Below are 12928 nucleotides of genomic sequence, written 5' to 3' on the forward strand. Positions count from 1 at the left end.
GCAGCTCCACCTCTTGCCTGACTCATAGTGAGACAGACGATCAGATTCACATTCAGATCAAACACACAACGTCGTCCAGTGAGGAAGGACAGACTGCCTTTCCAAAAGCTACAGGAGTTAATACTGACCCAGACCACTGGAACCTGCTGCTGACTGTCTGTCAACTGAATGGACTTTAACAAGAAACAGGACTCAAAGTGAAAGTAAACATCAGGGAACATTCTGGAAGAGGGAGAGTTACCACGACTGACTGGCAGAGTTCCGTGTTGACATGTGTGAGCGAGTGTTTGTTAAAATGGCTTCCAAGTTGTCTCTCTCGGAAGAGGACTATTCCTGTCCTGTGTGCTGTGACATCTTTAAAGATCCCGTTGTGCTGTCCTGTAGCCACAGCTTCTGTAAAGCCTGTCTGCAGGACTGGTGGCGAGAGAAGAGAATACAGCAATGTCCAGTTTGTAAGGCAATATCTTCGACGGATCGTCCACCTCGTAACCTGGCTCTGAAGAACCTGTGTGAGGCCTTCACACAGGAGAGCCATCAGAGAACGTCAGCAGGCTCTGAGGATCTCTGCAGTCTGCATGCTGAGAAACTCAAACTGTTCTGTCTGGAATGTCAACAGCCAGTGTGTCTTGTGTGTCAAATTTCTAAAAAACACACCGGCCACAGAATCAGGCCCGTCGATGAAGCTGCTCTGGATCACAAGGAGGAGGTCCAGAAATCACTGAAGCCTTTACAGGAAAAACTGAAGGTCTTTATTAAAACTAAAACAAACTATGACCAAACAGCAGGACACATTACATTCCAGACTCGGCACACAGAGACGCAGATGAAGGAACAGTTTAAGAAGCTTCATCAGTTTCTACATGATGAAGAGGAGGCCAGGATCACCGAACTGAGGGAGGAAGAGCAGCAGAAGAGTCAGATGATGAAGGAGAAGATCGAGGGTCTTAACAGAGACATATTAACCGTTTCACACATGATCAGAGCCATAGAGGAGGAGTTGAGAACTGAACACATCTCATTCCTGCAGAACTACAAGACCACAATGGAGAGAGTCCAGCTCACACTGCAGGACCCACAGCCGGTCTCAGGAGCACTGATAGATGTGGCCAAACACCTGGGCAACCTGGCCTTCAGAGTCTGGGACAAGATGAAGGACATTGTCTCCTACACTCCTGTCGTTCTGGACCCCAACACTGCCCATCCAGTATACACCCTGTCTGATGATCTGACCAGCGTGAGACGTGGAGGGGAACAGAAGCTTCCTGACAATCTAGAGAGATTTGACCAGAAGGGCTTTGTCCTTGGTTCTGAAGGCTTTAACTCAGGGAGTCACAGCTGGGATGTTGAGGTTGGAGACAATACAGACTGGGAAGTAGGTGTGTTAGCAAAGTCCTACCAGAGGAAGGGAATCACAGCGGGTCAACGCTGGATAATATGGTTATATGAAGGTAAATACACAGCAACCTCCTCCTCAGGGTCATCCACTGTTCTCTCAGTGAAGCAGAAACCTCAGAGGATCAGAGTCCAGCTGGACTGGAATAAAGGAAAGCTGTCATTCTGTGATCCTGATACTAACACACACATACACACCTTCACACACAGGTTCACTGACACACTGTTTCCATTCATTTACACTAGTCCTGGTGGTACTCTGAAGATCTTACCTAGATCTGTCTAACTCTGGACAATGGATAATGGATAATGGATGATGATGATGATGATGACGACAAAAACAAAGATGATGATGATGATGATGATAAATGATAGATTGATAAAAAATGCTTTTTATTTTCTACACATTAAACGTCAGTAGTGGTAATAATGTTAACATTAATAACCTGATATTGATGATGACAGTGGCAGTAGTTGGTGTAATATTGGTGGTTTATTAACCCATTATAACCTGAGGCAAATGCCTTCTAAATCAGTAGATCTCACACTTTGAAGAGTTTTTTACATAATGTTCATAAACATGTACAAAGCTCGCAGTGTGGCATGAAGTGAAGTGACGCGCTGTGAGCTTGTAGATCTGCTATTTTTGAATAGCTAACACTAAAATCTAAAGTCACACAGATGCTTTCCTGGTTTTAATCCTGGTAATAAGTTGTTTTGGATAAGAAATGTGAATGTGTGTGAATCCCATTCCCTAGACTCCTTCAAAAGGAGGCTGGAGACGGGCGGCTGCAATACGAAACTGTCCCCTGTAAAAAAGGTTAAAGACCCCCTGCCTATCTTTCTTCCTTGATAGTGTGGGGGGAGCTTTCACACATGCACGCTCGTGCTCGAACCTGTGCACGCACACGCGCCTGAAAGTTTTATGATTTTGTTTTGCAGTCTTTTGTGGCCTTTTCTTGGCCTGTTCGTGTGCGCCTGCTAAAATCATACTGTGGTGGCTGGTCATTATTGTGTGGTGGCCACACAGTAATGCACATAGGGGAGACACTAGTGTACATTATAGTTTATTGTTTTTGCATAGAAGTGTTTATTTGTATGTCTTGTTCTGATGAATTGAAAATGGAGGACCCTTATGTAAACAAGTCTCAGTGCTTTTTTCTGGTTTCATCCTCTTAGCAGATTTTGTATTGACCTGTACCTTCCTTGAACTGTATACCCATTCTACAAACTGTTAATACATTTTTATAACCGGGCTAGTTCCTGCCTTGCATGGCAGAGACACTTAAAGGACCACTTCACCACTTAATCAACCTATCTTCATATAACAGGTCCTCACTAATAATAATAATCATGATAAAATGGCACAATTCTTTCCTACTCAGTCTGTGTCTCATAGGAGGGCTGTGGGCAGTTCAGAAACCCGTCCACCAGTGACATCATCGTTAGGCAGACTTTCTTTAAACAACATTTTTTTTTACAAAAATGTTTAGATTTGTATTATCGTGAGAACGATGGCTGCGTTCGAATTCATTCCCTATGCCCCATATAGTGCACTATACTTTGGGGTTCCGCCATTTTGTTTTAGTGTCCGAATATGTAGTGAGCATTTTTGCACCCTAATGTAGTGGACTGAAATATCCCACATTGCATCGGGAATTGTAGGGACCATCCGATGGTCACTACATTGCCGCAGCGAAGCAAATCTACCCCATAATGCATTGCGCAAGCTCGCTCTTGAGCGCACATGCACGCGTTTGCGCACGTGCGCCGCTTCTGCATGCATGCACTCCAACTCAGATGAGGCAGAAGTTGAACCAGCAAAAGAAATCAACACAAATGTACTTTTTAAACGTTTGTTTTCCCCTCTCCTTTCTTCCCTGGCGGCAGTGGCGTGCACAGATAGACACTAGGGGGTGCTAGAGCACCCCCTGCCCTTTTGGCAATGTGCCCTTTTGAAAAAAAAGAGAAAAAAAAACATTTTTTTCTCTCTTTTTTTGATTTTTCAAAAATAGCAGACCTACAAGCTCATAGCGCGCCACTCGGTGGCGCGCTATGAGCTTGTAGATCTGCTATTTTTCAATAGCTAAAGCATAACATAATGCTAACACCAAAAGGGGTTCCCGCCCAAAATAGATTAAGGCAACCGGCCGGTTCCACGCGCTGCACAAGGTGCCCTTTTTTAACTTGAGCACCTGCCCCTCTAAATGTCTGTGCACGCCACTGCCTGGCGGATCTCGAAGCTACAGATCTCGAGACAAAATGTATAGTGAATTTATTTGCAATTGTTTTATTGATTTTATTTTATTCATGAATAAAACAAGTATATTCATTTGCAATAGTATTACTGTTCTGATTCATTGTAACACCCAGTGCATGACGTTAGGAGAGGAATCAGTTAGAATATATTTGCGAGAATAACCTATTTTATCACAAACATAGGCACATAGGCATGTAATGCATGTGAGACACATTAATTGTGTCACGAACATATGACATATGTTGTATTAATATTCATTAATTCCTGCCATGAAAAAAAATATTTATAAGATTATTTCATTGAATTGCGATAGCCTAAATACATAAAAACCTCATTATGTAGGCCTAGATAGTAATTTATTGGACTGCTGATTCTGGTTAATTCTTTACCAAAAGTAGCGGATCTAAAGCTCACAACGATGCTCATAGATCGGCTATTTTTGCCGTATTCCCCCCAGGCTTAGCAGGGGTTCATGTGGTTAATCATGTTGCTGATGTTTTCATATTGTCAAGGTGGTGCACTGTTTTCATATTGCTGGATAATGGATATAATATTAATTTATTGATAATAATCATAGGCCTATGTTATTTTAAAAGAATAACCTTTTTATCATAGACATAGGCCTGCAAACATATTTTCATTAACACCTTGAGGGCCCGGACCTATTTAATCCATTAATAAAATGTGCCCATCATTTATAGCGCCCGGACAACTTTTACCGGGGGACCGGAAGTTGTTGTGAATGTCTGTGTAGCAGCTAACAATAGCCACACCACTCTAGAGTCGATCGACAACAACGGGAGGTAAGAATAAATCTATCGCGACTAGCGACTGGACTGCGGAGTGCCGTCTAACACAGGATCTGTTTTCATTATTAGACGGGATGATTTAGATCGCGAGTTATGAACGTTTTAAGATTTTCGTTTTCGTCCGCTAAACAGGCAGGGAAAATTTTCGATGACGTGTCACTGTTGTGCAACACCAAGGATTGGGCAACAAGCGCTCCTAGGCTGTGGAGCGATGCGACCGGTTTTGATATCATTAATCTCCGTCCTATTTATCAATCTCCGTCTCGGGCAACTGACCGTGAACTTGAACTTGATGGTGATCTCCGTCTGGGCCCTTAACCTGTTAACCTAATTTTTCATTCATTCCTTTCTCCATTCATCCATGAATTTAAAAATAATTTAACAAACTGTCCTTTTCAGGGAGGTGGCGCTCTATTGTTTACGACAGCCTGCAGTCACTTATTTGATACAGTCTGTTTCAGTGTTTCTAGCGAAAATTTAACTAATTCAGCAGCAGTAACATTAGCGTTTTGACTGGTTTCTTGTAGTCAGTTGATTCTTCATATCCAAATGAGTGAAACGGCCGGGATTATTTGTTAATTTTTTAAACAGTTCTTATATGAGGCGATCTGAAAAAACCCTATGGGGATTACAATGCAAATAGAAAGTACATGAACCCGCGGACCTATAGCGCCCTCTACCGATATTGACGTCAGACTCGGTGCTCCCCATACAGGGAGTATTGTCCGAAATCATCACTATTAGAGTCTACTGAGTCTGGATCCCCGTATGGGGAGTAGGGAACAACCTTAGCAATTCGAACGCAGCCGATGGCTTCCATTTTCGCATTGCAACTTTTCAGAACAAGAAAGCCCAATGTTTCTATTAGCTTGGATTCCTCATCGATGAGGTCACTGGTGGACGGGTTTCTGAACTGTCCACAGCCCTCCTATGAGACACATATGTGCCATTTTATCATGATTATTAGTGAGGACCTATTATATGAAGATAGTTTGAAAAGTGGTGAAGTGGTCCTTTAACAGTCACCTATAACTGCTGCTAAAGAGCAGGCAGGTGACGTGCATGGCTGCCTCTGGCGTGGTGCTGTTAAAGGGTTAATGTGAGGCGTAAGGTATGTGTATTAGATTCAGGGTGGATTTGTGTGTGTGTGTGTGTGTGTATGTGTGTGTGTGTGTGTGTGTGTCTGAGCGCACACACACCTGCATGTGTGGGCGTGCGCACTTTACCACAGGTCTGTCAAAGGCAGCTCCACTTCTTGCCTGACTCATAGTGAGACAGACGATCAGATTCACATTCAGATCAAACACACAACGTCGTCCAGTGAGGAAGGACAGACTGTCTTTCCAAAAAGCTACAGGAGTTAATACTGACCCAGACCACTGGAACCTGCTGCTGACTCTGTCTGTCAACTGAATGGACTTTAACAAGAAACAGGACTCAAAGTGAAAGTAAACTTCAGGGAACATTCTGGAAGAGGGAGAGTTACCACGACTGACTGGCAGAGTTCCGTGTTGACTGCGTGAGCGAGTGTTTGTTAAAATGGCTTCCAAGTTGTCTCTCTCGGAAGAAGACTATTCCTGTCCTGTGTGCTGTGACATCTTTAAAGATCCTGTTCTCCTGTCCTGTAGCCACAGCTTCTGTAAAGCCTGTCTGCAGGACTGGTGGCGAGAGAAGAGAATAAAGGAGTGTCCAGTTTGTAAGGAAATATCTTCGACAGATCGTCCGCCTCGTAACCTGTCTCTGATGAACCTGTGTGAAGCCTTCACACAGGAGAGACAGCAGAGAACATCAGCAGGATCTGAGGATCTCTGCAGTCTGCACGCTGAGAAACTCAAACTGTTCTGTCTGGAATGTCAACAGCCAGTGTGTCTTGTGTGTCGAGATTCTAAAAAACACACCGGCCACAGAATCAGGCCCGTCGATGAAGCTGCTCTGGATCACAAGGAGGAGGGCCAGAAATCACTGAAGCCTTTACAGGACAAACTGGAGGTCTTCAATAAAGTGAAAACAAACTATGACCAAACAGCAGAACACATTACGTTCCAGACCCGGCACACAGAGACGCAGATGAAGGAACAGTTTAAGAAGCTTCATCAGTTTCTACATGATGAAGAGGAGGCCAGGATCACCGAACTGAGGGAGGAAGAGCAGCAGAAGAGTCAGATGATGAAGGAGAAGATTGAAGGTCTGAACAGAGACATATCAACCATTTCACACACAATCAGAGCCATAGAGGAGGAGCTGAGAGCTGAACACATCTCATTCCTGCAGAACTACAAGACCACGATGGAGAGAGTCCAGCTCACACTGCAGGACCCACAGCCGGTCTCAGGAGCACTGATAGACGTGGCCAAACACCTGGGCAACCTGGCCTTCAGAGTCTGGGACAAGATGAAGGACATTGTCTCCTACACTCCTGTCATTCTGGACCCCAACACTGCCCATCCAGTATACACCCTGTCTGATGATCTGACCAGCGTGAGACGTGGAGGGGAACAGAAGCTTCCTGACAATCTAGAGAGATTTGACCAGGTGGGCTTTGTCCTTGGTTCTGAGGGCTTTAACTCAGGGAGTCACAGCTGGGATGTTGAGGTTGGAGACAATACACTCTGGGCAGTAGGTGTGTTAGCAGAGTCCTTTCAGAGGAAGGGAGACACAGGGGGTCCATTCTGGTTAATAAGGTTATGTGACGGTAAATACACAGCAGCCTCCTCAGGGTCACTCACTGATCATCTCTCAGTGAAGCAGAAAGCTCAGAGGATCAGAGTCCAGCTGGACTGGAATGAAGGAAAGCTGTCATTCTGTGATCCTGATACTAACACACACATACACACCTTCACACACAGGTTCACTGACACACTGTTTCCATGCATTCACACTGGTCTTCCTGGTGGTACTCTGAAGATCTTACCTAGATCTGTCTAACTCTGGACGACGACGAGGACGACGATGATGACGATGATGATCTGATATTGATGATGACAGTGGCAGTAGTTGTTGGTATAATATTAGTGGTTTATTAACCCATTACAACCTGAGGCAAATGCCTTCTAAATCAGTAGTTCTCACAATTTAAAGAGTTTTTTTTTTTAAATGTTCATAAACATGTACAAAGCTCGCAGTGTGGCATGAAGTGAAGTGACGAGCTTGTAGATCTGCTATTTTTGAATAGCCAACGCTAAAATCTAAAGTGACACAGATGCTTTCCTGGTTTTAAATCGGTTAAATCCAATAGTAATACTTTGTTTTGGATAAGGAATGTGTGTGAATGTGAATCCCTAGACTCTCAAACCGCTCTCAAAGAGAACTTACGGGCGGCTGCAATACGAAACTGGCCCCTGTAAAAAAGGTAAAAAGACCCCCCTCCCTATTTTTCTTTCTTTATAGTGTCTTTCACACATGCACGTTTGTGCATGTGGCGAACCTGTGCACACACACGCGTGTGAAAGTTTTATGATTTTGTTTTGCAGTCTTTTGTGGTTATTTGCCTTTTTTTTGCCTACTCGTGGGCACCTACTAAAAGACAATCATACTGTGGTGGCTAGTCATGATTGTGTGGTGGCCACACAGTAATGCACATAGGGGAAACACTGGTGTACATCATGGTTTATTGTTTTTGCATAGAAGTGTTTATTTGTATGTCTTGTTCTGATGAATTGAAAATGGAGGACCCTTATGTAAACAAGTCTCAGTGCTTTGTTCTGGTTTTATCCTCTTAGCAGATTTTGTATTGACGTGTACTTCCTTGAACTGTATCCATTCTGCTAACTGTTTATACACTTTTCAAATCAAACAAATAAATAAGAACGTTGGCTTATAGCCTAGAATGACATTGTTATGGAAATTAATCCCAAGAACATGTTTGTACAAGGATATTCTCTGACTTTGTTTTCCTGCTGTTTGTGTTCAGGATTGATTCATTAAAGATGGTCTCTCTTACCCAGACTCCTCTCTCTCTCCTCACGTCGTTCTTTGGCTAAACGCATTCTGTCATCTGTCTTCATGTAGCCTTCCACGTCTGAAAGATACATACAAACCACAAAGACAAACCCATCATTCTTTACAGACATTTATTTTGTTATATTTCCTCATACCTAAACAAATACTGGGGCAGTAACCACAATTGTAACTTAACTTGCTTAACTTAATGTCTTTGCCGATTTTAAACCTAAATACCATTTGTCTGATGTGAAAAGAAGGATATTTAACCCATTTTGGGCGGGAACCCCTTTTGGTGTTAGCATTATGTTATGCTTTAGCTATTGAAAAATAGCAGATCTACAAGCTCATAGCGCGCTAGGAGCTTGTAGGTCTGCTATTTTTGAAAAATCGAAGAACGACTGACATAGAAACATAGCTTTTTCAGAAAACTGTCAGGATGTAGAAGACATTTTTTAGAATCTGGTCTCAGGTCAAAATGGGATAATATATAGTGGTGTGGGAAAGAAACACCCCTTTTTCTTTGTAAATGTCTCCTGTGAAATGCAGAGATGTATGCCTGTGGCTGTGCCATCAAATGTGTACACCCGACAATGCAAAACAGAGAGAGAGATATGGTACTGTATGTTTATGGCGTGGCTCTGCAGGAGCCTAGCCGTTTATAAGACTCCTACAGTCTTATTTATTAGAGTTGTCCTGAAGCCATTTTTTCATTAATTCATTAATTCATTCATTTTATTTAATCCATTGAGACCTGGAACGCATCCATGTCACGTTAGCGTTTAACCACATTAACCATTAACCCATTTTGGGGGCGGGAACCCCTTTTGGTGTTTTAAACATTATGTTATAATTTAGCTATTGAAAAATAGCAGATCTACAAGCTCATAGCGCGCCACCGAGTGGCGCGCTATGAACTTGTAGGTCTGCTATTTTTGAAAAATCGTTAAAATGTGCCTCAAATCTTTCCCGAAAATTGTCATGATTTAGAAAACTTTTTTTTTTAAATTTCGACGTCAGGCCTGAATGGGTTAACTCACGACCATCATCACATTGGTATGGAGCACAGATTCATAAAAAGTATACGATAAAAAGTATACAATACAGACATATCGAAAGGCTGACCGAGTACGAGTACTTCATTTTTAGTACTCGCTGATACAGAGTACCGATACGAGTACTTTCTATTTTTGTCGAGTAACCACTTATTTTACCCCCTTTTTCTCATAGATGCAGATGGATCTCCGATCTACACTTTGTCAGTTGTGATTTATGCTTGTAACTAAGATTGGCTGTTTTGGGCGATGTGCTGCAGTGTTGGGTCAGACTTGCTCCCGTTGCATTCGTTCAGCCTATAGTGTCAATTGGATGTTTTGGTACTCGGGTCAGAGTATCGGGCCCGGTTAGTACTGAGTAAGAGTACTTGAGGGTGGTATCGGCCCGATACCAGTATTGGTATCGGAACAACTATTATTTATAGCTATGTTTTATGTTATGTTGAAACATTTAGTCAAACTGAGTTCATAGTCCGAGATCCAAATGACGACATTTCCCCCCCCCCCCCCCCCCCCCCCCCCGCAGCTAGAGGCGGGATCAAGGCAGCACTGTGTATGACTTGATCCCGCCTCTAGCTGCTGCTGATTGGCCAGGCCGTTTTGTGCCCGGGCATCAAGTTTGCCTGAGAGTTCCCAGATGGGATCAGGAGGGGGGAACCCAGTGTACTCTCTGCTGCCCCATCGGGCGGAGTCAGGTTACCCCCCCCCCCCACATATGATCTACTCGCATCAGAATCAGATTTATTGTCACATAACAGGTTTACAGAAAAAGAAAAAAAGGTGGGTGGAAATTAGTTTTTGTGCAAGGTTATGGGTTCAAAAATGTGTGTAAAAAAACCCCCATCTTTTAGAATGGTATTGATAAGTTTTCAGTTGAGGGTGATGCGGTGTGTGCGCGTGCGCGTGCGTGTGTGTGTGTAAGCTAACAGTAAATGAGACTTACATGGTTTACCTGTGTGGTTGTTTGTGATGTGATGTGGTGTGTCGCGTGCGTGCGTGCGTGCGTGCGTGCGTGCGTGCGTGCGTGCGTGCGTGCGTGCGTGCGTGCAAGCTAACAGTGAATGAGACTTACATGGTTTACCTGTGTGGTTGTTTGTGCTGCCGTTTGCCACATGTAGAGGAGACGGGAGGCCATTTATCAGGGGCTTCTTCTCTGTGCTGGACGGAGCTGAGGACATCACACATGACAACGTGACGCCCAGCACAATGTATAGAAGCATTATACAGCATTTTTGAGCATTGTTGATTTCGTCGACTAAAACTAAGACTGTACAGAATCAACTTTTAGGGCTCTTTCTGAATCAATTCCTTTTCGGTGGAAACACTCACTGAACTGGTTAGAAATTAATTAGGCAGGAAAACCGGACTGAACCGGTTCAACCCCGGTGGAAAAGGAGCCAGACTGAGAGAGCTTCTCTACCTACTGTACCTGGTCTGCTCCTTGCATCCAGACAGAGTGTTGATTTTGTCGACTAAAACTAAGACGAAAAATGTTCGTCGACTACCTTTTTCCACTGGCGAAAACTAAATGGAAACTAAATAAAAACTGAGCTTTGTGACTAGTACTAAGACTAAATATACTGACAATTTCGTCAACAAATAAAAACTAGACTAAAATGTTAGGGAGGGACTTTTTACAAGTAGTTGCATGTTGAAAATAGCCGATCTACAAACTCACAACGCGTCACGCTGCGACGCGTTGTGTAAAGTCAATGTAAAAACGTTCATTACGACGGCATCAAGGCCCGCCAAAATGCATTTTGTTCGACTAAATCAACTGAAGATTTAGTCAACTAAAATCTTATGATATTTAGTCGACTAAAACTAGACTAACACTAAAACAGTCCAGGTGACTAAAATGTGACTAGAACTAAATGAAAACTATTCAAGAGACTATGACTAAAACTAAAAGATCAAGATTTTCTGCCCAAAACAACACTGCATTACAGTGTCATATATTGACGTGGTCAGATGTATGAAAACATTCATATTTAAGTCTTATTCACCAACACATTAATCATGATTGTTTTCTCTTATGCTGATCATATTCATCTTCACTGTAGTCCCGCGAGCCAGATTGTTTTCCTACGGCAATCTTTCCCAATCTTCCGCCGTAGTCTGAAAACCCACCTTTTCAGACTCCATCATGGACCGTAGCACTTACCCTAGCCCCTTAGATAGAACTTTATGTAGACTTAGATAGCATTTTATACAGACTTATAGCATGTTACGTAGACAGCACTAGAATTGCATTTGATGTAGTCATAGCACTTTATAGTATATATGTATAGGCCTATACAGTTGTAGTATGTATAGTTTATATGTATAGTTTCATTATATAGATATTCCACTGTCACGCTCTTAGCTTACGCATGTTTCATGATAACTACTTTTATGTATGTGGTGTATTGCCATGCTTTTTGTTTTTGCTTATTGTAAATCGCTCTGGATTAAGAGCGTCTGCTAAATGCCTAAATTGTAACATTGTAAATTGACTATCTATACTGTAATGTTGTTATTTCTTCTCAATAGTGGTGGACTACGGTAATTAATGTAAATATATCAGAATTACTGCTACCCTGTCTGTCAGATAGACACAGAGACATTATATAGGCCTACAGAATTTCAGCACTTGACAAAGTCATCAAAGCAGCAGCCTGTAATGCAGGGGTATTTGCGCCCCCTAGTGGCCCTTGGAACAATTGTGAAAAGCTAATGAGAGAGCTAATGAAAGTTACAGGTATGGTGTGTGCGATTTGAAGTGTGAGATGATCATAATGACAGTAATCCTGAATCATATTCTGTCATATCCAAGGGCTTTTGGAGAGAAACGAGACAGACACCAGTCACTTAAGACAAGAGTACTGCTGGTTTGTGTGCATGCGTGTGCACGTGCATGTGTGTGTGTTATACACAAAATGCATTTTGAGAACCCACAAATTTGCTGTCCCCCCCCCCCCCCCCCCCCCACACACACACACACAATCATTCTACAGTTGTGGCCCCCGGCCTAATCTAGTTGAATACCCCTGCTGTAATGTATGGAACTGCAGACTCCAAATTAAATGCACTTTTAAATAGACATAATGGTACTCTGGTAATAAGTAACACTAGATAAGTTTGACGTGCATCATCCCCATTTGATAGGATTTATTTTAATCTCTGGTACCCCATTCTACACCGTGAAATCCTCAATGTTAATTTAACTCTGACTGTGTCTAAAATCTAAATGGAACCAAATGGACCCGTAAGGGTTTTCCATTCGTACACCGTCAGAGTTGTATGTATCCATTTGGTTCAATGAACTGACCTCTACCACCGTGCCGTGATCACTGCGGTGGTCAGGGCGATTGTGGAATAGTCGTGGAACAGTTGTGGAATTGTTATCTTTCTACTGTAATGTTGATTCTCTTCTCAATAGTGGTGGTGGACTCATATTGTCGAGATATCAGAATTACTGCTACCCTGTCTGT

At 42.8% G+C, this 12928-nt stretch overlaps 2 protein-coding genes across 2 annotated transcripts in view; one reads left to right on the top strand and one right to left on the bottom strand.

Moving 5' to 3' along the window:
- map7d2a (MAP7 domain containing 2a) overlaps window positions 1-12928 on the bottom strand; it is a gene marked incomplete at its 3' end in the record, with an annotated part of 77739 nt that overhangs the window by 49411 nt on the left and 15400 nt on the right. The window contains exons 3-4 of the mRNA XM_079507965.1: window positions 10537-10623; window positions 8402-8479 (exon numbers count right to left, since the gene is read on the bottom strand). Of these exons, the coding sequence (XP_079364091.1) occupies window positions 8402-8479; window positions 10537-10623 (165 nt within the window). The remainder of the gene's footprint in view (window positions 1-8401; window positions 8480-10536; window positions 10624-12928) is intronic.
- Window positions 238-7386, top strand: LOC306928046 (uncharacterized protein; the record flags this gene model as incomplete). The annotated part of the gene is made up of 3 exons (XM_079507966.1): window positions 238-1646; window positions 2151-2203; window positions 5986-7386. The coding sequence occupies exons 1-3, from the start codon at window positions 272-274 to the stop codon at window positions 7384-7386; spliced, it is 2829 nt and encodes a 942-aa protein (XP_079364092.1). The 5' UTR covers window positions 238-271.

This window comes from Electrona antarctica (assembly GCF_951216825.1).
Source record: "Electrona antarctica genome assembly, chromosome: 8".
Classification (NCBI taxonomy): domain Eukaryota; kingdom Metazoa; phylum Chordata; class Actinopteri; order Myctophiformes; family Myctophidae; genus Electrona; species Electrona antarctica.